This window comes from Cygnus olor, chromosome 11 (genome assembly GCF_009769625.2).
Source record: "Cygnus olor isolate bCygOlo1 chromosome 11, bCygOlo1.pri.v2, whole genome shotgun sequence".
Taxonomy (NCBI): domain Eukaryota; kingdom Metazoa; phylum Chordata; class Aves; order Anseriformes; family Anatidae; genus Cygnus; species Cygnus olor.
Genome location: NC_049179.1, coordinates 13,206,399 through 13,232,722, shown reverse-complemented (window position 1 = coordinate 13,232,722; position 26,324 = coordinate 13,206,399). Strand labels below are relative to the sequence as shown.

The following is a 26,324-nucleotide window of genomic DNA, read 5'->3' as shown; positions in this document are numbered from 1 at the left end:
TATTGCTAAAACAAGATCTGTGTCTGGTCTGACCAGAGTTGTTTCTTGTGTTTCTTTCTTTGCCAAGTGTTTAACTTAGAGGAAATTATTGGATTTAAGATCTCAACCTGTCAGACTGAAAGTGCTGAACAAGCAGTCTACTAGTGGAGATGCACGCTGAGAGCTCCACTTGTAAAACCAGCCTCCTGGGGCTTTGGCATTTGAACTACTAGAAAGCTAGTATGTGTCTGTGTGTTCCCTGACTTGCTCCTGAAGAAAGGTGTTTGGACATGGCACCTACCTGGGCTAGAAGAGCAGTGCCTTCAGTCTCTTGGAACCCATCATCAGAATCAATTTGCTTTTTTTTTTGTACCCCAAAAGTTGTGTTTAAACAACTGAACAGTTTGTCGAAAACAAGCGTGTCCTGGAATCAGACAGCTAATCATCCCTGTCTGCGCTGCGAATCAAAATATTTCTTCATTTTTGCTGCCCCGTATTTGTTTCCAAAACGATTTATATATGCAAAACCAGGCCTGAAAAATAAAAGGCAACTGCTGCAATCTGTCCTAGGATGGCTTAATTGTGCTTTGTTCCCAGGAGTCCACAGCTCAGAGAGTGGGACTGCAGACCATGTCGTGTTTACTCTGGGAGTGTTTTTCCGAGACCCCGCTATACTGTGCAGCTTGGCATCACAGTACTCGCTGAGATGAACAGGGTTGTGCCAGCTTCTGGCTCTTGTTATATCTCTCTTGCTAGGTCTGAATAACAACCCAGCAATGTTGCCCAAATATGGGAATTGCCTGCTGCTACTTTGACGGAGGATGTTCCCTCTTTTCTGTAGTGTTGAAAATGTTCTCGTCCTATGGCAAGATAAAACGCATTAGACGTCTGCTTTTGAATAGTAGAAAGAATGCGTTATTCAGACTGTTTCTGTTTTTCTCCCTGTTCTCTCACACTCCTCAGACAGATGTCCAAAGAGGGACTCACTGTAATGGAGTGCTCTTCCTGCCTGGTTCTGGATTTATTTATCGTTGGGGGTCATGTTTTGAATTTTGATTTCCTAGAGGTGTTGTTCGGCATGGTAACCGCTGATTTCTGCCTCATTCGGCTCCAGCTAGGGCTGGTTGTTCAGCCCCAGCATGCGTGGCCGTCCTTGCATGTTGGTGGCTGCATCCGATGCTCCAGATCCAGCAAAATGCTTCACAGCAGCATCCGATGCTCCGGGTCCATCAAAGTGCTTCATATGGAGACCAAGCAGAGGTGCCTTCCGCTGCGCAGCTGGAGGCAGTTCTGCATAGACAGATTTGGCTTTATCCCTGAGATAACGTAGCCAGCTCCATAAAATGCAGGTTTGAGGCAGTAAAAAAAATTTCAAGATGCAATTTTAAAAAGACAGCGTACCCAATCAAACTAGGTTTAAGTCAGTTTTTAACTTAGAAGAGTTTAAAGCCACAGTGTGTACACATGTGTGTCTGTTCAGGCAATAGCTCTAATTTTGTGGTGGTCGGTGAACAGTGTTTTCCCAAACACGAGACTGTAGAGGGCAGCGATGGTTCCAGTTGTGGAGGTATTAGTTGATTTTTTTTTTGTTTTTTTCTTTTCTCTTTTTCCTGTTTTTCCCCTCTTTTCTTCTTTCTTCTGTTTTATGGATTTTCCTTTAGAGCTTTAGTCAACTTTCCAAATCTGCTTTTGGTGCACAGGATAATGAAAGATTAGGTTCAAATGTTCAGTTAGTTCCTTGCAGAAAAAAGAGAAAAAAAACTCTCAGTTTCTCTTGGGTGCAGTCATCCAAGAGAAACTTCCTGGAGAAATGAAGCATTTAATGTTTAGCATTTGTGCTGTGTTCGGCTGAAAAGAAGAGTCACCCATTCAACCACATCTTCCTGTGTATTTGGGGCTGTTTGATTTCCAAAAAGAAATAATCATTTTGATTAATGTTCATTTAACAGCTACACAGGGTAGTGCTTGAATGAAATAATCTGTCATGGTGACAAATGATTTTTTTTAAGCCTTTATATATGTAAACAAAATATATTTTTCTGACCTTTGTGGAAATCTTGATGTTTTCATTTTTGTAAACACCAAAGTCCGTGCATGTTCCACTGCATGCATTTATGAATCTTCTGGTTGTCCTGAGCCTCAAGATTATTTTTGTCTCGGAGAGGGCTGGCGCACGTCGCTGTTAGAGGCAGCCTGCCGGGTGAATCAGCCATGCCTGTGGGACTGATGCTTTCCGTTTCTGATTCCCGTGGGCCAAAATACGAATGAGATCGACTCTTTTGATAAAATTTCAGCCTATGGTAGTGGTGCTGAAGATTTGTTTTCTCATGATTGCTGTGCATCTGTGGGCTATCTGGTCCATCAAGGCCTGTGTAAGACAGACAGTTTTGTAGTGGTGACTTTGAGATTGTAGGCTAAGAGAGAGAGACTTCAAGACTTTCTGAAAGAGGACTTTATGATGGCAGCCACAAAACTTTTATTACTGCCTTTTTGTCCAAAACAGGTCTGGGAAGTATATGTGCTTCTATCATGTACAATAGCATGGTAAAGGTACAGTGTTGTTTCCGTATGGAGACTGTTAAATTTAAAGTTCAGATCCTTCTTTTCACTTTGATGTCTAAAAAGGAACAGGTAAGTTCAGTGTTTATATAGAGAGATTAATCCAGTTAAATCCTCTCCAATGTCAGAAGGAACTTGTTCAGAATATCTCCTTTCCCTCTGTCCTGGTTTCAGCAAGGATGGAGTTAATTTTCCTCCTAGTAGATTGTATGGTGCTGTGTTTTGGATTTAGGATGAGAATAATGTTGATACCATGCTGATGTTTTAATTGTTGCAGAGCAGTGCTTACACTAGGCCAATGACTTTTTGGCTTCTCACACCTCCCTGCCAGTGAGGAGGCTGGGGGTGCACAAGGAGCTGGGAGAGGACAGAACAAGGACAGCTGACCCAAACTGGCCAAAGTGACGTCCCATACCATGTGGCGTCATGCTGAGCAATTAATATGGGATGGCTGGCCAGGGTAGGGGGGGATTGCTGTTCAGGGATAGGCTGGGCATCGGTCAGTGGGTGGTGAGCAATTGCATTGCGCATCACTTGTTTTGTACACATTCTTATAATTACTATTATCATTATCATCATTATTATTTATGTCCCAGTAAACTGTTTCTATCTCCACCCACAAGCTTTTACTTTTTTTTTCTGATTCTCTCCCCCATCCCGCTGCAAGGGGCAGAGTGAGCGAAAGGCTTTGTGGTGCTTAGCTGCCGGCCGGGTTAAACCACAACATCCTCCAAATGCATTCTCCAAGGAAATTTGAATTAACTGTCAAAAAGCTTCACATTTGCTGAGAAATTTCTTGTTCAAGCAGAGGACTTTCCCAGTTTCACATTGGACCGATGGGTGAGGCAGGAATTCCTGCAGTACAGGCAGAAGCCAGTGTTGACCTAGGCAATACCTTACTTGCTATGTTGGGTAACATGCAGAGCCAAGAAATTTTGCTTTCCCTTTTTTTTTTTTTAAAGCTGCAAAACCAAAATCAAAACCAAGGGTAGTTTGGGTTTTGGTTTTGAAGTCAGAAAGCAGTTTCAGTTTTGCCCAAACTGATACTAAGTCCCTGTTCCATAATCATCTCTCAAAAACCATGTGGCAATGAGTGACCTGGGGGTGTTGCTCTTTCAGTCAGAAGGGCTGTTTGGATGGTGGGGTCCGAAGTGACCACAGCAGCAGTGTTCAGCTCTTCCTGGTCGAATGCTCCTTGACTTGCTGCATTGGCTTCTTCCAGGTTTCAAACATCATTTGTGCTATTTAGACAGTAGCAGCAAACAACAGCAGAAGATGCTAACCCGCCTTTGCATTTCAATCCGAATTAGGTGCAGTGTAACTAACATAGAGCTCAGGGAAGAAACACTGAAATATTTGATTTTTTTATAGGAAGTGGATTTGCTAGGTTGTTCCCAAAGTCCAGTGCTGTTAACACAATGTGAAATTTACATTGCATTGCATGAGTACAGTATAAATATTGAATGAGTATTAGAGACAATAGAAAAGGGCGAAGGAGTACTAAGTTAGAGAAGAGTCTACAAAACGAGTAACTAGTAAGTATGCTGTTTTGCTTGGCTCATTTATATGTATATGGCTAAATCAAGAAAACATGCTTTATACGGAACAGAAGAGACCTAATGTGCTGTTTATTGACACGCGCACCGAGTCACTGGTAATAAAAACAAATGAAACAGTGTAATTAGCTTTCACGTTAACAACAGGATTTAATGGGTGTTTATTGTCCACAGGGTAGTATTTAGAAAAACTTCCTCATAGATTTGCCATGATTAAATTACCTCCCATAGTTCTGTTGGAAGAGCATGCATTTTGTGCTTGCAGAACAAAGAATGTCTATGCATTCCAGGGGTAATTTTTTTTAGGATTTTTCTGTCGACTAAAATAATGTGAAAAATCCATGCCTCTATAATGACCTGAACGAGCAACTTTTTTGCTTGTTACTTACGGTACAAAAGTGATTCTGTGTATTATATATTTTTAGATAGTAAGGCTAGCAAAAGGCATTTGAGCATCTGCTTTGATCTGTGTGGTGCAGGTCACAGATTTTTGTCCAGTTTCCCGGACAATAGTAACTAGTGCCTGTGTAAAAGTATTGTCTAGAAAAGCAACAAGTCAAGATTAAAGGCATTAAGGAATGGAAAAAATGGAAAAAAAATGTCACTTTAGTGTCGGTGGCTTGTTCGAGTGGTCCCTCACATTCCTATCAGTTTGCGCCTAGTTTCTTGTTTGGCTTGGTCTGTATGTTTGTTTCTTAGTCGTTTGACATTTGAATCTATCTAGATCAAAATTTTTAAGAATGTTTGGATAAAAATCTAAAACTTAAGCCTAAATCTAAAATTATGTCCTAGTTATCCAGAGTTTTGAAATCCACAATCTTGCTCTTTTGCAACATCTCATCTACTGCAGCTGCCTGCCTGTTAGGTGATTTTTCCTTTGGAAAGAAGTCAGAAGCATACAGAACTGCAACCCCTGTCAAGTATTATTTGCACATATCAAGCTTGTTAGTCCAACTCCAGTCTTACGCCAAAGCTCGAAGATGAGGATAATTTACAGGGTTTTATATCTCCTTTAGTATCTGAGCAAAGAGCATTATAGCTAGAGTGTGCTACTTGCACATTCTCAGGTCAGAAGTAATCTTGCCAGTTGTGACCAAGTGACAGAAAGCAGCCATTAATGGAAGGTGCAAAGCATTCAGGTAATTTCTCTGTAGGAACAGAATTAAGTAATGGAGAGTGCAATCCCCAAAAGACAAAATATTTGATCACAAAATATTCCTGTTCCATTTTTGTGAAGCTAAAACCTTTAACTGAAGCGCTTTACAATGATTCAGATCTTCTTCCTCAGGCAAAACCAAATAGCCAAAAGTCGAGTCTTCTATCTTACGTTGTCTAACATTTGTAGAGCACATTTAGGTGAGCTGCTGGGAATGGGCTGGAGCGACATCAGCGTGCCCATCCTGTTTGAGCCCTGCACTGCTCTGGTTGTGTGGCTCTCACACTCTGCTGTCCCAGCTCAGCACTGGGACAAAGCTGGGTTTGTCTTTCTGCAAAGAGGTGTACAGATCTGCGCTCAGACAAGCGAGCTTCTCAATGACCCAACGTGGGGATGGTGCAAGTCCAAAAAAGAAAGCATAAATCCACATTTTAATAGCAAAATTCTGGTATTAAAAGACTGGTAGCAAATTTGCCTTTCATTTCAAGAGGGTTGGTTTTTATATTGGATAAACATTACTGCACAGTGGGTTCTTGTGTTGTCATTTTATTATGGTAATTTCAAAATTTCCAATAGAAACAAAATAATAGTCTCTGCTTTAAAATAAATAAAAAAAAATAGGAGCTTTGAATTTATCTTTTCAGAATTTAAAAAAAAGTATTTTTGCATGTAGAATGTGAATATGCCTGACTTACCGTAACCTGCGTACTGTCCCTACAAGTCTTCATCTGTAGAAAATATCGCCATTGGTTATTTCTCACAACTTCCAAAGATCTTATCTGTTGACCCTGGCTAATTGTTGTAGTTAAGTAACAGTGCCTGACACTAAACACAAATCGAGTGCGTTGCAAGGACCTGCACTTTTCAACACTGAAGTTCTTCATTCTGGCCTACAGCCTTAATATTTATTGGCTCTGGCAGTTTCTTCTGAACTGTTTTTCTGTTGCTGCTCCACATTTAATTTTTCCTAAGTTCATATAATTGGATTAAAGCTATTACTTCCAGTGATTCTTACCTCATTTAAACTGATTTATTTTTTTTCAGTTCTGATTAGCATTAATATGAGACTTGTGTTTTCTGTAGCATTTCTCAACACAAATTGATTTTAGGTAATGCCTTGATTTTAGATAGTAGTACAAGTAATTTATCTCTTGATATTCACTTCCTTAAAAGCTTCAGAAATTAGATAGAATCTGGACTTGGATCCTGAGAAGAGTAGAACCAAAGCATGTTAAATAGGTGTTACTACAAATCAGAATTTATGCAGTTCGAGCTCAACATGTTGTTGCATTCGGTCTCAAATTTGATGGCTTTTTTCTTACTGACTGGCATAATTCTGCATCATTGTTACTGGAGTTTTACTGGTTTACTTCAGCAGACTCAGGGAAGGAATCTGACATATTCATCTTAAACTTGAGGAAGATATTCTTGGAGTCTTCATAGTGAATTGTTAAATCCTGCCTAAGGAAGTTGTATTCCATCCTCCATCACTTACCCACCTATATTTCCGTGCTATCACAGAAACACCCTTCCTGTGCACTACTGTGCACCACATTCCTGTGCTGCAAGCTTTCTCAGTGAGAAAGCTTTAAAAAACAGATGAATCTCACTGAAAATGACTTAAATCACTTGAGAGACACATCAGTCAGAGTATAAAATAGAAGAGCATGGCTGTTTTTTTTTTTTGTATCTTAACTTTTTTTGTAATGCAGTCATTTTGTCTCCTTTGCAGACAACTTCAGCAGCAGCAAGCAGAACTTGAAGTGCATCAAAGAGACGGGCTGTCATCCTATGACTTATCACAGGTGAAATATCTCAATAGTTTTTATTTCTGTCTCTGTGATTTTTTAAAATGTAAAGCAGTGGCAGATTTCAGCAAAATTAAAAATGCACTGTGACTGTCCCTGGATTCCTTTTTGTCAAAGTAGCTGGAGGGGCTCATCTTCCTCTGTGTATCTCAACAGGTGCCTGTTCCAAGTATACCAACTAATGTTCATGAGGGCGGAAAGTCTGTGGAAAAGCCTGATGCTATCTTCTCCCAGGAGAGAGATCCTAGATTTGCTGAGATGTTTGCTGGAATAACTGCTTGTAAGTGAATGTCTCTGGTGTGTAATTTTTAATACTGTGTTAAGTTTGGTTACATGATGTGGAGCACAGCCTTGAGAGATCGAAGAGAAAATATTACAAGCAAAGTCAATTTGCAAGGCATTTCCTAGAATTTGTCTTTAGTTGATATTTTCCCTAAAAATGATTAGGAGAAAAGCTTGAGGAATGAAGAGCTGTTGTTTCACCAGAGCTGCTTATTTCTGGTTCTCTTTTCATTCCACAGGAGTACCTTAAACAGTGCTCATAGATACTAAACATACCGAGCAGAACTTGCAGTTTCTAAGAAAGTTTTTTCTTAAACAGCAGATGTGAGTTCATCTCTCTAAATAGACACGGACTAAGAAAGCTACCAAGCAGTCTCAAGATAGGCCTGCAATTTTTATCGTATCACCAGCTTTTGCATTGATGTTTTGAGGTGCATATGCTGCCTTGAAATATAGCAATATCCTTGTTCTCTGGGAAGCTGAGGCATCTCCTGTCATGTCTGTCTGGAGTCCTTGCTCTGTTCCCCACAGCTCTTCAGCCTGTTGGCAAGTACTTGTAAGAGTGATACGAGAAACAGTAAGTTCTTCTATATTTCATGAAAATTACTGTGAGGACAGAGTCCTCACCCAGTGCCCTTGCTGAAGGATTTTGCAGCCCTGTTCCAAGAGGTAATAGCCAATTTGTCAGCTGGACAGACGTAGTCCCAAACTCGCCCCAGGTTATGCTGCCTGTTCCCTAACAGACAGAAGTCATTGAGAAGACTGGCAGCTGAAAGGGTCATCCAAAATGTATCTGTAGGAAACCAGGCTCATTACTTCCACTACTCATGGAAGAACTTGTAAATTGTTTATTGTTCTTAACTGTCCTCACTGAAAAAGAGAAGTTTTTACATTTGTGTTAAATAAATCAATGTGCAAGTGTCACGCAGCACATGAAGGAAACAACCCACAGGGTCTGACTCCAGGGGTGCTGGGAGGTGACCTCACTGCATTGGTTTCTTATGTCTGGCTTGGCCATTTCAAATGGAGAAGGCAATGTAATTGCAGGATAGTCTTGATACTCTGTCCTCCTGTTGCTGAGACTTCTCTGTTATTCATGTTCATCCTTTTCTGTCTACTCTAACAGTGAAGTCAACAGCTGAGGCCATAAAAGGGGTCCATTAGAAGGTAGCAAGACTCCAACCTCAAACACCAGAATGTGTTTTTCCAAGCAAGAACATCTTGCTTTTTGGCTGCCTTATTGGCTCTCTTTCAGGCACCTCTCAACTGTTTGTGGGGAGGGGTTAGGGTTAAGGGTGTAGCAAGCTGGGAGGTTATGTTCTTGGAAATGCCATTTCTCTTTTCATTCTTATCAATTTACAGGCTATGCTTTTTTTGGGACATTCACCCTGTCTGAATTTCTCATGGGAGCTGTGATCAAGGTCTTCTCTGAATGATAAAAAGAGATGGTTCTCAGTTGGAGATGAGATAGTCTGTCCAAAACCAATATTGACAAACCTGCATGCTGCCTGCAAGACATTTGCATTATGTTGATACCAGATCTTATGCTCTGCTATGTTCTGTAAAATTACGGGTTTGACATTCAAGGATTGTTGCTGTAATCACATGCAGCAGCCACGCATAATTAAAAAACCTAAAGTGGGGATAGGAGGGCTTCACCCATTCATGCAGGTACCTTGAGGCATGGGGTGGTGCAGTTCTTACGGAGATGTTTATTCTACAGGCAGAAACACTGGTCCTGCTCAGATAAGTGTGTGTGTTTGACCAGTAAAGGGACTGAGTGCAGGGAAGGGGATTAGAGAGAAACAGGACTAAGGATGCAGGTAAAGCATCAAAACGAAATAGATACTTACTGTTCTACTAAAGGTGAGAGCAATGAAGAAGTGTGTAGAGACCTGAGTGGAAATAAGAGATTTTAAAGCCAGTTTAGCTGCTTGCAGTTAGTTTAGCTGTTCCCTTTGTCTCAGTCTCATCTGCAGCATGGACCCGCTAGCTGCCGTGGCAACTCCTCACTTGAGGAATTCGAGTTCATTTAGGGCATTCTCAATATCGTTGTTCAGACATTTTCAAATATGTAAAGTAGCTGCAGGATTTTGGTTCAGTCTTTCCAACCCTGAGAGCGTGGTATCTTAGAAAAGGGTGGCCTTAGGAAATGGGAGATCTCAATGACATCACTGAGGGAAATAAGGCAAAATCTGTCCTTCTTCCTGATGTCCTTATCCCAACCCATTTTTATTTCTTCTCTCTTACCATATGCACAACTTTCTCTAAACCTTGTCCTCATTTCTCCCTGCTGTTTTTATATCAGAGTGTAGCTTTGCAGCCCAGACTCACAGTCTAAGCAATATGTAGCCAGTTAGGAATTTCTATCATCTTCTACATTAAAGAGGAAATCAACGCCAGCTTGCATCAGTGGCATACACAGCCCTTGTCTGATGTTCTTGTGAGGTAATTTGAGGTGACTTCTCCCGTTGGGAAGGTGAGCTTAGATACTTGTTAAGAAAATAGTGTAATAAAATGTTAAGTAGCAGAGAAGAGCAGATGTGTGTTGCAGAATTTTTGTAAGCCAAGCCCACGGGGTCGCTAAATGCTAGAGAAAATTAAAAAATGCTTGGAATACTTGTGAGTTGAGTGGGCCTTGTGTCCAGGAGAGCACCTTGTGAAACGAGTGGGTGTCTGAAAAGACCAAAGAGGAGAATGAGGAGGCAGACTTGATTTCTAGGCCTGTCAGAGGTGCACAGCAACAGATGGCTGCAGTCATCAGTGAGTTGTGGGGCATTTTGCACCCAAAGGTGGTAAGGAAAGATGGGGAAAGTGAGTAAAGGGGGATGGAGAGGACCTTTCAATTATTTTAACGAAAGTAGTAGTAGTGAGTTTCTCTGGGCTTTAGAATAATCCAGTGCCAGAAAATTAATTTAAGGGACTAAATGGCGTTGTTTCTTGTCTAATTCAATTAGAGATTGATCTCCAGTTGCCACATTAAGAGTAGGCTATGAAAGTTAATGACATTTCTATGTGCATGTTACGTACTATGCTAGCCTGTCTTCCTGCACCCCTGGGATGCTTGCATCCTATTTATTGGCTCCCTCGAGCCATGTATAGGACAGCGAAATCCACAAGAGACCAGTGTTATGCCTTGCTGCAGCTCATCTGCATGAGTCTCGCTCATGCTCAGAAGCAAAGAGCCTCCAGACACCTGTGAGACAGATGCAGGTAGAGGCAGCAGGATCGCCCCGGTTAGCTGGTGACCTCGGGTTTGCAGGAGTGCCCCCAGGCTGCTGGGAGAGTTGGGTACTCCACTCCCGCTGTCCCGGGAGCAAGCGGACTCTCAGCTGGTTAGGGCAGGAGCTCTCTGACACCGTTTCTTCGATCGTTTAACCCACCTGGGTGTGAGCCCTCACTACAAACACCTGTGATGGCAGCAGTGGCACTGTGGGGGCTTCCCCTGGTGCCAGAAACAAACCCTTGCCTGAGGCCGTCCTCAGGCAGACCCCGGAGGTGCACGTGCATCAGGCTTTCTGCAGGCCTGGCTCATTTCATGCGCCATCCCTCCATTCCTCTTTCTTTATTCCAGCAAATCTGCGTTCCCCTTCCCAGGCAATAGCTGGGACTCGTGTACCCATCGCTCCCCCCTTGGCCGCTGCCTGTGGCTCCTCTCCTGCCTACATGGTCTGGAGCAGCTTCCAGCGGGCACAGCAAAGGTCTGGACTGCGTGGCCGGGGGGCATGTACCAGTGTTATGTTCCATGCAAACAATAGCATTAATGAGGTACATCCTGGAAGGGGCTGTGAAGTAGACACAAACCAGCTGTGGCTCTAGTTTCATACTGAATTGTCATATGGCCCTTTTGTGTCATTCCTAATGTATTCCACAGGGCCTTTTCATAAAGGTTTAAGAAGGGAAGAACAATCCCCGTTGTGTGTATACATAGCAATTTTCATTAAAAAAATCTCTAAGCTTTTCTCTTTCTGTGATTTGCTTTTCTTTTGTAGCAGATAAAAAAATGATGGCCTCAGCATCCACAGCAGGAAACCAGCAGCTTTACTCACAGGGAAGCCCGTTTCAGCCAGGACATTCAGGAAAGACTTTCAGGTACTGTAGTCCAGATCCTGAGCATATCAGCTGGTGACTGAGTGGGGGCTGCTCTCTTTCAGTTTGGTGGAACCTAAACTGACTGATGGTGGGAGGGCTTTCTTTACATTTATGAACTTTTCTTTGCGTATGCTTCACTCCTACATGACATCTCAGCACTTGGGCTAGGCTTACAAGCTGAGAAGATGTGGATCTCTCTGTTAAAAATAGTGACTGGTAAGTGCAACTGGAAAAAGCTAAGAAACAGCAGCAAATCATGAAGGGAAGCAAATCTGAGAGGTGATGGGGAGCCTCAGAGATCCGTCTGAGGAACATTCACCTAACCTGGGAAAGTGCAAAGATTTGTTGTGTACTTCAGGCTGTCAGTACGTCTGCAGGGTGCCTTGAAGGGCATCGTTTTTCCATGATCCAGCCTCGTGTGGACACCACTATTAAAGGGAGCAGAGGAGCGCTTCATCCTTAGTTTCTGATGAAGCCTGGGACGCAGGCATGAACAGTTTCCTAAGGCACCTTCCAAACATGTATTAGATGGTGGTGTAACACTTCCTGGGGTATTTTTGAGTTATTCAGAGCACATGTTGTTGCCTACCAGCTGGCAATACAGATTTGGCTAGTAGGAAGTTTCAGAATTTGCATGCTCTTCCATTCACTTCTTGAGTGTGTGGTAACAGTGATTATATTTACCTTATTGTCCTTCACGTCACCATTCTGCAACTGTGACACTGAAGTTTCATTCAGAGGCTGTTGATTCCAGGAATTAGAAAACATCTGCAAATTATAATTTTATATAAACCATTGTGTTCTTAGAGTTATAATTACTAATAATCTCAGTGGGGAGAAAAATAATCCCTCTGCTTGTATTGTAAGTTACTCTTGGTTTTTACTTGGACAAAACAATACTTTCCTGACAGTGAACTGAAATGTCTTTTAGTTGGATATTGTATATTAGTGGATGGTTGACGTGCCATCTTGGGGTTTGGCATGTGTTTTGTTCATTTCCTTTGTTCATTCCTGATGTTTAACTGTGGCTTTATTTCTCCTGTTCTATTACATCGAGTAACAACACGTAGACCAGCATTTTTACCCTTGATGAGCTGTCCTTCCTGAATGCTCTCCAGGCAGATCCATTAGGTTACTGAGCCCAGCAGCCTTTAGGCACTGTGTTTTAGACTCATGGTTTCAAACTGTATGTTCCAGATGCTGTCCAAGCCCTTCAGACGATATGACTTGCCAGTGTGGCTGAGAAGGTGTTGGCATTAGGGCCAGCCATCACGAACAGCTATTGTATGCTTCCAGAGGTCAGCCAAAGTTAGATGGACTTTCTGGTTCACATTGCCCACTTGGGAGACTCTGTGCTAGTAAAAAATAAAAATAAAAAGTAATAATAATACAGACTCTGCAAGGAATTTCTAGACACGCACTTTTAGGCAGCTGAAGACAGGATAGGAAATCCCATATTCAGATGCCTGCCACATTTTGCTTACTACTGTGGGAAGTATTTAGTTGGTCTTCTCAGAGGATTCAGATTCCTGCATCCTCTTTGCTGAGCCTGGTTTACTTCTTTTCCCAATCTGCTCCCTTCTTTATCTGTAAAATGATTGTGAAAATGGACAATAGCAATGACATAGAAGAAAGATTGAACCGTTTCATTTGATGTACAAAAGCATTTTTATATGTTGTCTTCATTTATATTTATTTAAATATTTATATAGAATATGTAAAATTGTGAATATACATATATACTCATATACAAACAGCATAAATGCATATTCACAATGTGTGGTTATATATATTCAGTTGTTCAAGTGTTAAAGTCCTTTATAATATTTTCTTTCTGATTAGAAATGTCAGGGAAATATCTCTGTAGCAAAATTCAGCAATTAGGAAGCACTAACATATAAACAAATTCTTTTGGAAAAGAGTTTAATTCCACATGTGTAATTTTTTAATTCCACGTTAATTTCATTTTTTTCTTGATTATTGCTTTGCCTGGATATATAGCTACATATTCTTTTTTAGCATTAGTTGACAGAAATGTGAATTAAAAACTTTAATTTTTTATGTATAACACACTTCTTCATTTTCAAGGTAGGAAACAAATAAGGACGTATTTGTAATTATCTTTTTGTGCATCTTCATTTAGGATGGCATTTCAGCAAATGCTTAAATACTGTTGACTTTTAGCACAAATTCAAAATGAAGTACCTGCTTGAATACTCTCTGCAATCATTTTTTTTCAGTGCATTAGATGATAAACTTGGATGGAGCTAAGTGTGTATGTACAGTGTGCTAGATTACATTTTTTTTCTTGCAGGGGATTATAGAAGTCTAATTCAAAATAATTTTGTCGTCTGTGTCTATTTGAACCTTCATTTTAGAATGCCAATAATCTTGATAGTTTTCTAGTGGTTCTAATTATTTTTTTAATTAATACAGGATGAGCAATTACTTTTACTGAGATGATTATCAGAATTTCAGTATCTGGAATGCTATTCGTGCGTTGAGAATATATCCTACAAGCTGGGCACTGTTTCTGTTTCTTTAGTTCGTCTGTGGTACATGTGCCTGGTGTGAACGACATCCAGTCTTCTTCATCAACAGGCCAAAATCTGACACAGATATCTCGCCAGCTAAATCAGAGTCAGGTGGCCTGGACAGGAAATCGCCCACCATTTCCAGGACAGGTATTGATTAAAGCTGTTCTGTTTTCACAGTCATTAGAGATTTGCAATCCCTCTTCTTTTTACAAAGGGATTAGTAAACTCCATTTATATTGTGATTAAATGTACTGTGTTTGGTTCTCAGAGGGAAATCTGTTCCTCCACTTCTGTTCCTTGACAGGTTATAATAATTTGAGACAGCAGCCCTATGTGTAACTGCATTTAGTTTGTAATAGTGTTCATAATAGCGACAGTCACTGTACTGACATAAATCCCAGTAGAGGTCTCAGTCCTGCATTTATTTGTGTGTGTGCACTGAATGAAATAAAAAAGGACAGCTGCTATGCGTTAGTATTAAGCTCACTCCTTCTTTCTTTCTTGGACCAAGGTCTAGCCCCCAGCAATATTACCCACAGTTAGCAGCATTATCTGGAAGTGGCACATACAAATCCAGGCATGAATTTGGAGCAGAGGCTACTTAGTCCATTGCCCTTCCATTAACCCTGCCCGGTGCAGCTCACAGTGTGACGTGTACTGGAGGAGATGTGCTGGCACATCTTTCGATGAAATATCCCCTTCAATAACATCAGGGCTGCATTAACCCAGAAATCACCTCTTGTTCTGGGTAACAAGAAATAAATGTTTCAGAACTCCGTTATAGACAAAGAATATAAAATTAGCATGTATGATCCATTATTTGTGCTGTTCTTAATCACTGACTTTCCTTTGTTTAATAGGCTAGAATGGCACAGTGGGATGGGCACTAAATAATTTTTGTGTAGCTGAGTTACTTCCACATTAGTCACATTGATGCTGCATAGCCCTCGGTGTGCCATGATTATTCTGTTACACCTGCTTAACAAAATACAGTTGTAATGTTGACACTTTTTTTTTTTGGAACGATATGGAGGATGCTAAAAATGATGTAAAAAAACTACTCATCCCTCTTTCCGTCCAAGTCAACGGAGTTTATATGTGAGCATGGGGAAATTGGAATTCATTCATCCATCCTAAATAAATAGAGTTAAGCCTTGCAGAAGTAACACATCATGCTCTCATTGTCATTGTGGAAGCCTTTCGAAATGTACGATGTATTAAGTTTGGAACTGAGCTGAAGACTTAATAGCATCTCCATCATGTTATATGCCTGTTGGGATCTCTTGTCCTCCCCCAGGTCCCTTGCATTTGTCTGAGAGAGTAGCTTCACTTGAGCGCATTGATTGCCAATAAAAGTGCACATCATTAAAAGTATCTAGAGATGTAATCACCTTTAACTTCTATTTGTGGAACTGATTAGGCAGTGAGTTTTTCTTGGAACTGCTGGATTTGTTCACGATGCGGGAGACGGGAAAGAGTTTATAAGCAGATTTTATCTGTAGCATTATATGTTGTTTCAGCACATGATTTTGGATGAGACACTTCACCTCCCTTAGTCTCAGCGTACATGTCTCAAAGCAGTCTTGCGGTGTTTAATCATTTGTATTACATTCTTGGAGATCCTATGACAATGCCATTATGTAGATGAAAATGACACCAAGTTGTTTTTTAATACCCTTGAATTAACTTGGCTGCACAATTAAATCAAAGTTAGACTGTTTATTCCCTCCTCGCAGGACTGGTGATTCACACTCCCTCCCAAACCTTTTACAAGGCAAAATAACTTTGCTCCTTGTACTTCTTAGGCAAGGAGAGAAAGCAGCTCATGATCTTTTGAAACTTCTTTGGCCAATTTCTCCCAAGCACTGAAGACTCTAATCACCTGAAAACAATTTATATTCTACAAGGCATTCACATAACTGATTTTACTGTGGCACTGCAAAATCAAAACATAGCAAATAAAGGTGAAGTCTTCATAGCTGTTCAGTTTGAGATTAATCCTCGTAATAGAGACGAAGGAAATCATGTTTTTGCAAGTAGCTCTCTTATTGAGTACATGCAAGTTAATAAGCAGGAGAGCTGTGTTGGTGTATAGCTTGTTGTGTTCCTTATGCAGCAATAAGTTGGCTTTGACAGAAATTAAACGTGGCTGAGATGGGGATAATGTGCCTGTTTGTATCTGCAGAATTTATGAAGTCTTTGCCTTGTTAAAACGTGAGTCTGCTGTGCTGCTCAACAATAAAACTTATTCCTTTCTTATTCCCTTATTCCTCAGCAAATTCCTTCTCAGTCTGGGAAGGCTCAGTCATCTCCCTTTGGGATTGGAACAAGTCACACCTACCCAGCTGATCCATCGTCGTACAGCCCTCTTTCCAGCCCTGCCACCTCTTCTCCAAGTGGGAATGCCTACTCTAGCTTAGCAAACCGAAGTGCAGGGTTTGGTAAGTTTTAAATGAGGTAGCACAGAAATGCACATAAAAAGGAAACTCTCCAGTACTAACGTAGTTTAAAATCCTCCAACCTTTTCTTTTGGTGAGTTGGTTGGGAAGCCCAGGATGTAAAAGGGTTCTGCTTTCTCCTGTTGAGCACAGTGGACTGAGATGACATGGTCCCTCCGTGATACCTCTACTCTACTCTACATTTAGTAGACTTCAGAATGTTGTGACGTTTTGTGATACGAGGGTACTTCTTTCCCCCTGTAAGTTGTCATGATAGATTCAAAAATTGCTTACATCACTAGTACATGTCCTCCCAAGGTGTGGCCAGGAGGTTCAGTCTCTTTTCACATCTAATGAGATTCCTTATATGGAATGTTCAAATTTACATTCCTTCAATTTTTCAACTTCCCTGACTGCATAATATCATCATGTCTTTGTCCAGAGATGGCTTGCTAGAGTGTGGCTGGACACAGGATTTTCTGTACCTACACTGCTGCTAACCTGATCAGAGAAGGTGCCATGTTTTGAAATGGGTTTATTTGCCAATTATATCGTCATTCAGTGGCTTTCAAACTGTAATCTAGTGGGTGACCCCTTCGTGAAGATTTCTGGACCCAGCAGCAGAATAATATTAAAGAGTAAAAAAATTACGGATCTGTCAGTGAAAAGCACAGATGGAGTCCATGAAAGATGTTGCTGGCTGATAATAATCTGCTGGCTGATGATAACCTGCAAAAAGCATAGGTAGCATCATGCTAATGTTTTTTCTCTTCTCTCTTGAGAATACCATGGAAGCAGCTCTGCTGCAGATCAGCCTTGCTGAGTGCAGACCTGTGCTGCATTGCTTAGAACAGTACAGTGAAATGGAGCTCTTCCCACAGAGCTTATTCATGATTCCATTTTCATTTCCACTAGGCTTTGTACATTTGTTTATGAGACAGCCTTGCATTTCAGGCCTAAGCTACTTGGCAAGAACCCTTTCACCTAATGAGAAACATTACCTGACCTACATCAATTTGGATGCTGTTAATAACACAGCCTTCAGAAAGACGAATGTCTTCAACCTCCGGCTGGCAGTAACCATTTTGCTGAAAAGAAGCATCATTTGCCTCACTGACTTAATTTCAGCGTATTCTTCTGAGAAAACAAATGTTGCAGCTTTCTTTTAAAGGGTAACTTAGATGAATTTTATTGTGGCCAATAAAGTGACTGTAGGATTTCTGAGTCAGCTGAATTATTTGTTGTAGTAATGTCAGTAAGGGAAGAACTGTAATTATCTACTTAAGATGTGATAGAAATAGGTCGCTACAGCTTGTTTACTCTCCTGTAAAATGTTCGCTTTATCTGTTTTGCATGGCTTAGCTGGTAGTCAAAAAGACAGGATTAAGCATGCGTTCCTTTATTTTCTAAAGCAATGACTATGGGATAGTGATTGATTTGACATTATAGGATCTGGTTCTCAGAGATGTGACATAACGTGGTGTGTGGAAATTTGGTATGGGAAATTTGGCATCCTTGGCAGAGAGTGCCGATAATCTGGAAGAACCAGATCTACGCAGCTTGGTTCTTTGCAGTGTTGGGAAGACAGGCAAAAAATAGTAGAAATAGCTATTAAAAAAAGAGGGGGGGGGGGAAATAGAGGAAAAGTGTAAGCCTGGCAGCAAGCTTTCTAAATAGTTCTTAGAAGGAGATATTGTAAATAAGTAAAAGAAAATTATGCAAAAAAAAGTTAAGTTCAGGACCAACCTGTAGAAGTACAGGGTAAAATGAGTTCAGCTAAAGTGTGAGCTGTGATTGTGCTCATGAAAAGTGTATGTGTAATAGGTGATTGAATTAATGTGTGTGGTATCATGTTTTTTTCTGGCATATTGTTTAGAAAAAATATCTCCCCGAAGTCATCATTTTAAGTGTATTTACCGTAAAACCTTGTTGTTCTCATTACTTTCTGTGAAATTTAAATGGCCTCAGACTTTTAAGAAGCCATCAGCACATGAACAGATAATAATTTGCTATAGACTGCCTGTTAAATAAATCATTTTGCATCTGTAATATTGGTGGACATGACAGCCCAGCACAGCACTCTGCATTTAGTATAGCAGCATCTGCATCTAATAAGGCAAGTCTGTTGCCTGTTGATCTTATGATTTTACATCTGTTTACAAAATCTGAAAGTGTGCTTCTCAGATAAACAGGTAACTGAGCACCCACTGCTACAGCAAGGATTAGTTTTAAAGAGACAGCATTTGGATGCTGCAGTTTGTTTAGCTTTTAATTGAAATGGTAAATATTAATGATTAATAATGGCCTGTTTGTGCCTACAAAGCTGTAGAGGGATGCTTGAAAATTGTCTTCCATGCTTGGCTTATGGTGTTACGGTGCATTTTGCTGTTAACAATTCATCTGCCATGTCTGTGCAGTGAGGGCGGTGAGCTTTGCTCTCGGGTTGGCACCTACCCTGCCATCAGTGCTGAAACTGCCTTTGGCTTCCACCCAGCAGGGGCAGGGTGGCACTCGGGGCTTTTTCGGAGAGGCATTTCCAAACGTGGGCATCAGCGGATGAAGCTTCCAAAGCAGGTCACTGTTTTGAAGGAGCTGCTCTCTGATTTCTGCCTTTTCTCCCCTCCTCCAGCTGAAGGTGGACAGAGCAGCGGCCAGTTCCAGGGGAGACCATCCGAAGTCTGGTCCCAGTGGCAGAGCCAGCATCACAACCAGCAAAGTGGGGACCAGCATTCGCACCCGCAGCCCAGTCAGACGGAGGTGTTCCAGGTGAGGAGAGCTCAGTGAGCCCAAAGTCCCTCTAACAAGTTCTCATTGCCAGTTTGAATAACCATGGCTCTTGATGAGCTGGGGGGCTAGCAGTGCTTGGAGCAATTACCTCTTGCTGTGTGCTGCTGTAGGTTTGCATTGCTGGTGGCTGGTGTTAGCTACAACTGAGATAGTTCTGGTTTTTGCCAAAGAACAGCATCTTTGGTGATTTAAAATGTTGCTTTCCCTTCTTTTTTCTGCCCATACTTAGCGCATAGTTATTTTGCAGAGAAGCCATAAAATAGTTCCAACTAGAGTGTCTTCCTTATCCTGGTGCTGACCTCTGAAATCCCAGTCAAGTCCAATTAGACATCAGTCTAATTCGGGATAGTTCCAGCAGGAAAGGAGTCTGATGCTGCATAGAAGAAAGCGCCCAATAAGTTTTTGAGGCTAAATCCACTCAGATACTGGATGGTTGGCAAATAATCTTCTTCAGCTACCTGATTTTGCAGCATCAAGTATTATTTTTGGCCTCCAACAACGGATGGAGTGGTCTTTATAAGTTAGCTTATAAGGTTGCTGTCCTTGTATAACTTGTTTTTAAATTAAATGAAGACAGCTTGCAACAAAACAATGCAGATAAGTACAAAAAAAAGACAGCTCAAGCCCCAAGCAAGGTTTAGAAGTGGGGCACCTCATTATCTTATTTGTCTGCAAGACTGGGCTCGTGCTCAGTTGCTCTCAGGAATGCTGCAGAAGAGGAATTACCCTGAAAATGTTCCTTTGTGAAGCCATGGTTCATTCACACAGGAACAAGTAACGTCACTGCATCTAGAATAACTACCTGTCTTCGTGCTGCATGGCCAAGGCAAGATAAATCTGTTATATCTCTCTATAAGCAAAGTATAATCACTTTGCATGTATTTTAACCCAAAAGCGTCTTCAGGATAATTCCAGTGGAGCTGATGGCAGCGTAGTTCGATTGCCCGCAGAGACACAGGGCTCCCCGCAAGCAGCATCTTGCTTTTTGTGTCTAAGGCAAGTGCTGTGTCCCAGCAAATGTTTTTTGAAATTATGGGGAAGGAGTGCCAAGGATTAAATGGGAGAAAGGAAGAATTAGACTCACCTGCACAGTACTTGGAGGTGAATTTGCATTTGGAGAGATTTAGGGTAATTACTGGATGTGATGAGAAAGTTGGATGAGCTTGACTGAAAGGCCTCCAAGAAACTGCTTGGGCTGTTTGTGCCTGAAGCCAGCCCTGGGTTAGCTGGACATGAGGAGAGAGGCAAAACTCGAAAGAGGAGCTACCCTGCCAGTCTTTACCTGAGGAGACCTTGCCTCAGAGGCCCCAGCAACAGAAACGCCTTCAAAGGGATGGAAATTTAAGCAGGCAGGGGCAAACAAAACTTCCCTTTGGCTGGGGAGGGATGTGGGGAAAGATGAAGGCTGACCCTGGCAGCTTGGGAACTGCCAGTACTGTCCACTGCCTCATTCTCTACTGCTGATGGCATGCTACGGAGACCTCAGTTGGATTTTAATCTTCCTTTATTTTGGGGCTACTGCTCAGTACACAGCTACTCTCTGTAATTATTCCTTCACAGAGCAGATCTGGTGAGCTTTCTCATTTGTTCTTTAGATTTTGTTTTATTGTAAGGATCCATCCATGGCAAAACTTGGCTTTGCAGTAAGGGCTTATTATTATAAGGACTGACAGGAAAAGCAAGCGTAAACTCTGGTTTTCTCAGCAAGGGATGTCTTTTCCCTGTGGCTTCAGTCTCCGGCGGAGAGGAAAGGTTGAGTATTTTCGAAGCCTCCTGCAGGGACCTCACTTGGCTCAAGACACGTGGGAGCAGTTACCATGAAATTCCATTTCTTCTGAGAAGTTCCTGCCATTTCCTCTGCCACTGCATGTGCAGGAAGGCTGCTTGGGCAGCTTGTCAGCCAGGGTGGACATCCAGGCTTCAGTGTTCCTCTGAGGACGAAGAGCAGTAGTATGTTCACTTACAGAGTGCTACTCCCCAAACCAATGCTGACTTAGCAGAAGCTCCTTTTGGTAGGATGCAGGAGTGTGAGAGATGTTGAATATTTCCCATGTAGTGCTGTCCTCAGTGAAGCCAGAGAGTTAGCTTCTCTCCATGTGTAACTACCCACTGCACTGGGAATTGTCTCAGCCTGGGACTAGTATGGGATGGCTCAGCTGTGGTTTACTCAGAGGAGCAATCTGAAACTTCTGCACTGCTGACATCCCACATCCAGCACAGAAAAGCTCCAGCAAAACAGTGGCACATAAACCTTAGCCCAGTATCCTGCGTATCCTGCAGAGGTCTGGTTTTATCTTATTTATCTGACCTTTGGCCTTTCCTGGTTTTACACTGAAGAGATGAAGAGGAAATGGTTTGTGTCTGGGTAACATGTGAGAAAGTGACACTTTACTTTGATTTTTCCTTATCGTGCAGGACATGCTGCCAATGCCGGGGGATCCGACGCAGGGTACTGGCAATTACAACATTGAAGATTTTGCTGATCTGGGCATGTTTCCACCATTTTCTGAATAGCTTGTGAAGCAGAAATGGAAGCTCTTCTCCAAGGCCCTTTCAGTGTATTTTTGGCTCTGCTTTTTCTGTGTTGCATTTCTGTAGAAGCTACTAAACCAGAAGACGCATTTCTCATATTTCAGATAGTGGTGTAGGGCTTGCTCTTACCTCCTTGGGGTGCGTCAGTGCCAACAGAGGAGCTCCAGCTCATTAGTGTTCATTGACAGCTCCATTGTTTTTTTTAATGTCATCTACCTCAGAGATCAAAAACTTTGCTTGATTGAAAAAAATAATCTCTGAGACTTAAATATTTGAATGTGAATGATACCTAATATTTCCTTTTGAATGGTAATTTTTGAATAGATAATGAAGTAACAAAGACTAACAGAGAAAAGGTAAGGTAATGTCTTGTTACAGTGCCTACCGCTCAATTTCGATGCCTTGCTTTAAGCTTAAGTTTCTGGAAGCAGACACAATATTCTGTTTTCTTTGATTCTTGTAGTTCTTAGGTCACTTTAAATGTGAGATTAAGCAACATAATGTAGGCCTCTCTCACCAGAAGATTCAGCTCCGCCTTTTCTAACTTAAACTTGAATGTGTGTACATTTTGGTACTTTATGTATATCTTGTGCTGTATGAAGTGATTTCCTGTACTGGTTTCTTTTGCCTTTAAATAGGGTCCATTCTGGAGCATACTGAGAAGGCTAACAATATGTGGAGGATTTAGGTATTGGAGGAGTCTCCATCACTTCACATAGGGTTCTTACTTTTAATTCAGGTTGTTCTCTATTCAGCACAAGCATTTACTTACATAAGCTATTAGTCTGGTTTGAATTTTTGCACTGAATTGAGGCCTATAACTCTATACGTTTCTCACTGGCTGCTTTAATTTCTATTGTTCTTGCTTTCCCAAAAATATTGCCTCATAAAAATGACTATAAACACACCAAGATCGTAATTTCTATATTAGCTGCATTTATTTTCTGTGAAGTACTTTTTATACTGTGAAACCTCACATTTTAACAGTGCAAGGTGGTGGCCTATTACAATGAAATCCTTCAAGCTCATTTGCTGCAAGCAGTGAGATGGTTTTGTAGTGTACAATTTTTTTAGAGTGAGTTGGTAATAGATATCAGTTGGACTCCTGTCCACTGTGTACACGATGATAACTTGAATTTTTGCTTGGATTCCCAAGCAAACTCTTCTGTTAAACCCTGTTAACCCTATTATGTTAAATATGGGATTTTCACCTTACCAAGTGTTTTGAGGACTGACTATTCTGAATGCTATATGCTTTTCCAGAGGTAAGTGAATCACCTTCCTCCTGAACTAGTCATTTACCACATACACTCATCAGAAATGTGGTAGAAAGTTCTTTATTTGGTATCTCATATGCATGATGAGTTACAAGAGGTTGGGTTGAAAGGTCAACATTTTTATCCATTCCTTTGGGATAGGAGGAGAAGAAATGGCTCACAAAGGACAAGGAGCCCAGAGTTCCTGCGTACAGGGTTTCTGTGACATTTGAGGTTGGAAGGTGGTAGTCAGCCTTCACAGAGGGACAGGGTCAGCTTCCTAAAGCCTTTGCATGTTCAGGAGCCATTACGGACCTCACAATAGCAACCCCAGGGCATAGCCCCCCGTCTAGAAGATCTCAAAATCCACAGCAATTCTTAGACTTCACAGCGCCCTTCCGCTGGGAAGGGCCACGCACACTAGTGCCGGCCATTTTGCCAGGCCGAGCAGCCAGGCCTCTGTTCTGCGGCGTGCCCTGGCCACAGGCCTCGTGCTGAAAGGCACTGCAGGCTGCCGGGCCACAGCCAATGTGACACAGGGACACTGCTTTAACGCTTAGCCACAGGGTGCTTTTCCATCTGGATTTGCTTCCCCAGCCCTCGGGTAGAACAGCATGTAGTTTTCAATGTCCAGGAAGAGCATTTCCTGCTGTTTCTCTTGGTAAACCTGGGACCAATCTCTTACTCTACGTGCAAGTGGGGTTAGGGACTCTTTTTTTAGGATTTTTTTTAATGTATCTAGATGCAGTACTGCAGAGGCCTCAGGTCTCCTGGTCTGTACTTGCCTGACCAAAACCATGCTGAAAACAAATTTAAAAAAAAAAAAAGTCATATCTCTTCTCTCCCAGAGATAGGGAAAATACCTTCCTAGGTAAGCAAGCCATGTGCTTATGCACTATTCATTTAAATACATGCATGTTTATTCTCTTGGAGCCTTTTCCCTTTCTGCCCATGCTGCTCAGACAAATGACTGCTCACTGAATTAGATAAACAAAGCTCTGCTGTCCTCAGAGTGAAATTCAACAATTTCTGTAAAAGGTGCATAGATGCTGTGCAGGCTGGAGGGAGATACAGTCAGCATCTGCATGATTGTATAATTGGGAGCATTCTGTAGGATCTAATCACAAGGGAGAGAGCAGTAGATGAGCAGCTTATATCTCTGTGCAGAAGACACTTGATAAATTTCAGTTCTAGATTTTTTTAAAAAACATTTGTCTATAAAGTGAAAATGAATCAAAAAATGCTGTTCCTCTGTTTCATTTAACCTGACAGACTGCTCTATTTATAATTTATTTTTGTTCCTGAATTCAATTTAAAAGTAAGATCTGTGTAATTTTCTTTTTCCTAATATCAGCAATGATAACTTCCTCAGTGTATCATGTTTTTTATACTACTGTTGAAGGCTTCTTGTGTACCGAATTTGACTGTGCAGTTACAAGTGCACTGTTAGCAGAATTTCAGGCACGTCTCCCCTTTTTTGTTTTGTTTTATTCTTCTACATACAGTATTATATTTTTTTTTAAGCCAGTATGCCAGAGGCATCAGAGCACGGGCTGCTTCTTATCTTGTAGAGCACCCCTGCCTTCCTGGTTGGGAAAGGGGGTGGCTATTCTGTTATAGGGCAGACCGGAGAGCACCGGGTTTGGGTTTTCCTTGCAAGCCTTTTTCACCCTCGTTTCTGATGTGCCATCCAGATCCAGAGCTTTCTTCTCGTTTCCACCCTTCCTTACCTCCCAGCCTGGTCCCAGCCATCACATCCTTGTAGCACCTTGCCATGCACAGGTGGGGAGGTGTGGGGCAGCCCTTCCCGAGCCAGCGAGGAGGGAGTGCTTAACAAGCTTTAAGAGTTTGGCAGCTTCGTGCTTCTGGCCAAGTGAACAAGCAAGCTCAGCGCCTGCTGCTGCTGGGCATCCTGCGCTGCCCTGGCTGCGTGCCGCCGTCGTGTCAGTGGCTAGCTCCTCTGCAACAGCCTGGTCCAGGTTCTTGTGGCACAACGCGCCATGTCGCCTAAGCTGTGCTGTATCTTTCTGTCACGTGTTTGGTTACTAAAGCAACTTACTTATACTATAGCTGAAGTTATAAAGTGCATTTGGAATGCTGACGTCTTTATTACGTGCCGTTGGTGTAACTTTGCTGGCGCTTTGGCTGCTGGTTTCCAGAATTTCACAGGTGGTGGATTTCTTGTTTCTTTCGTGGTTTTTTAAGCTGGAAATAAAGCTGTGATTTCTGATCGAACTGTGTTGCAAACACAGTGTTTCTTGAAACTGAATCTTTTGATTTTTAAACTGCAAGTAATAATGGTCCGGGTGAGTTATTTCCATGAGTGGGCATGTAGACTGAGATTTTAGATACTAAAATATTTACACTCGTTTATTCAAACAAGCAATCCTGTTTAACAAGAGGGACTCCATCACATTACTTGTTACAAGTGCTACTGGCAGTACCAACATTTATGCTTTAACCAGATAGTTCCATTTGTAGCTTTGTTGCTTTTTTTTTTTTGAAGTACAGTATGAAACTGTAAATACTTCTTGCAGTACTGCCTTTTTAACTCTTAATTACTTTTGGCACAGTGTTAAATAGTGTTGGATTTACCCAATTGCTATGACATATATTTTTATACATAGGTGTACTCTTTTTTCGAGAATAATACAGCCATTTTGTCATTAATGCCTTATCAGTGTCATACTGCTGTTGCTCTTTGTTTGCAAGGTATCGAGTGGACTAATTTCTAGTTCGGATATTTTCACTTTTCCTGGCAGTGCTCAAGTTCGGATTCAGGTGATTTTTTGCCAGAGTCACATTTTTCACAGTTGTTGGCTGTGAGAAGAGGAGAATGCGGGCTTTGTTTTGTTTCTATTAATGGAGCAAAGAAAAAGCGATGGCATCTAATTGTCTGTAGAAGGTCAGTCTTTTCCTACTTTACACCAGAGTGTGTTTCATGGAACTGATGACTGGGCACTGATTACTTTGTGTAGATTAATGGTCTTAAAAAAAAAAAAAAAATCTCAAAAATGGGCTTCTGTCATGGTTAGGCACTTGGTTACTTATCTGTTTAAACTCTTCATATTGATGTGAAATTGTGCTGTGGATAAAGTGTATTTTGTACTTCTGAATGTTCTATATTTATGACTAACAAGTACAGAATCAGTTGTGTGTATGTATAACTAATAACTGCCTTTTTAAATTTCATTAAAATAAAAATGTCATGAGCTGTTGTTACTTCCTGTCTTTTTGTAAATAAGTAAGAGAGGCTCTTGGGAATCGTCAAGTAGGAGTTAACCCTGAATGATAAGATTCATGGCAAAAATCAGAAGATCAGGCACTGATCTTTTCTTTGAA

At 41.4% G+C, this 26,324-nt stretch overlaps 1 protein-coding gene across 8 annotated transcripts in view; it reads left to right on the top strand.

The window, feature by feature from the left end:
• ARNT2 (aryl hydrocarbon receptor nuclear translocator 2) overlaps nucleotides 1-26,194 on the top strand; it is a 107,526-nt gene extending 81,332 nt beyond the window's left edge. For all 8 annotated transcript variants that reach the window (XM_040569682.1, XM_040569678.1, XM_040569681.1 and 5 more), the window contains 7 exons: nucleotides 6,983-7,055; nucleotides 7,215-7,338; nucleotides 11,333-11,432; nucleotides 13,978-14,116; nucleotides 16,245-16,410; nucleotides 19,037-19,173; nucleotides 21,610-26,194. In XM_040569682.1, the coding sequence (XP_040425616.1) occupies nucleotides 6,983-7,055; nucleotides 7,215-7,338; nucleotides 11,333-11,432; nucleotides 13,978-14,116; nucleotides 16,245-16,410; nucleotides 19,037-19,173; nucleotides 21,610-21,708 (838 nt within the window). In that variant the 3' untranslated portion in view covers nucleotides 21,709-26,194. The remainder of the gene's footprint in view (nucleotides 1-6,982; nucleotides 7,056-7,214; nucleotides 7,339-11,332; nucleotides 11,433-13,977; nucleotides 14,117-16,244; nucleotides 16,411-19,036; nucleotides 19,174-21,609) is intronic.
• The last annotated feature ends 130 nt before the right edge of the window (nucleotides 26,195-26,324 follow it).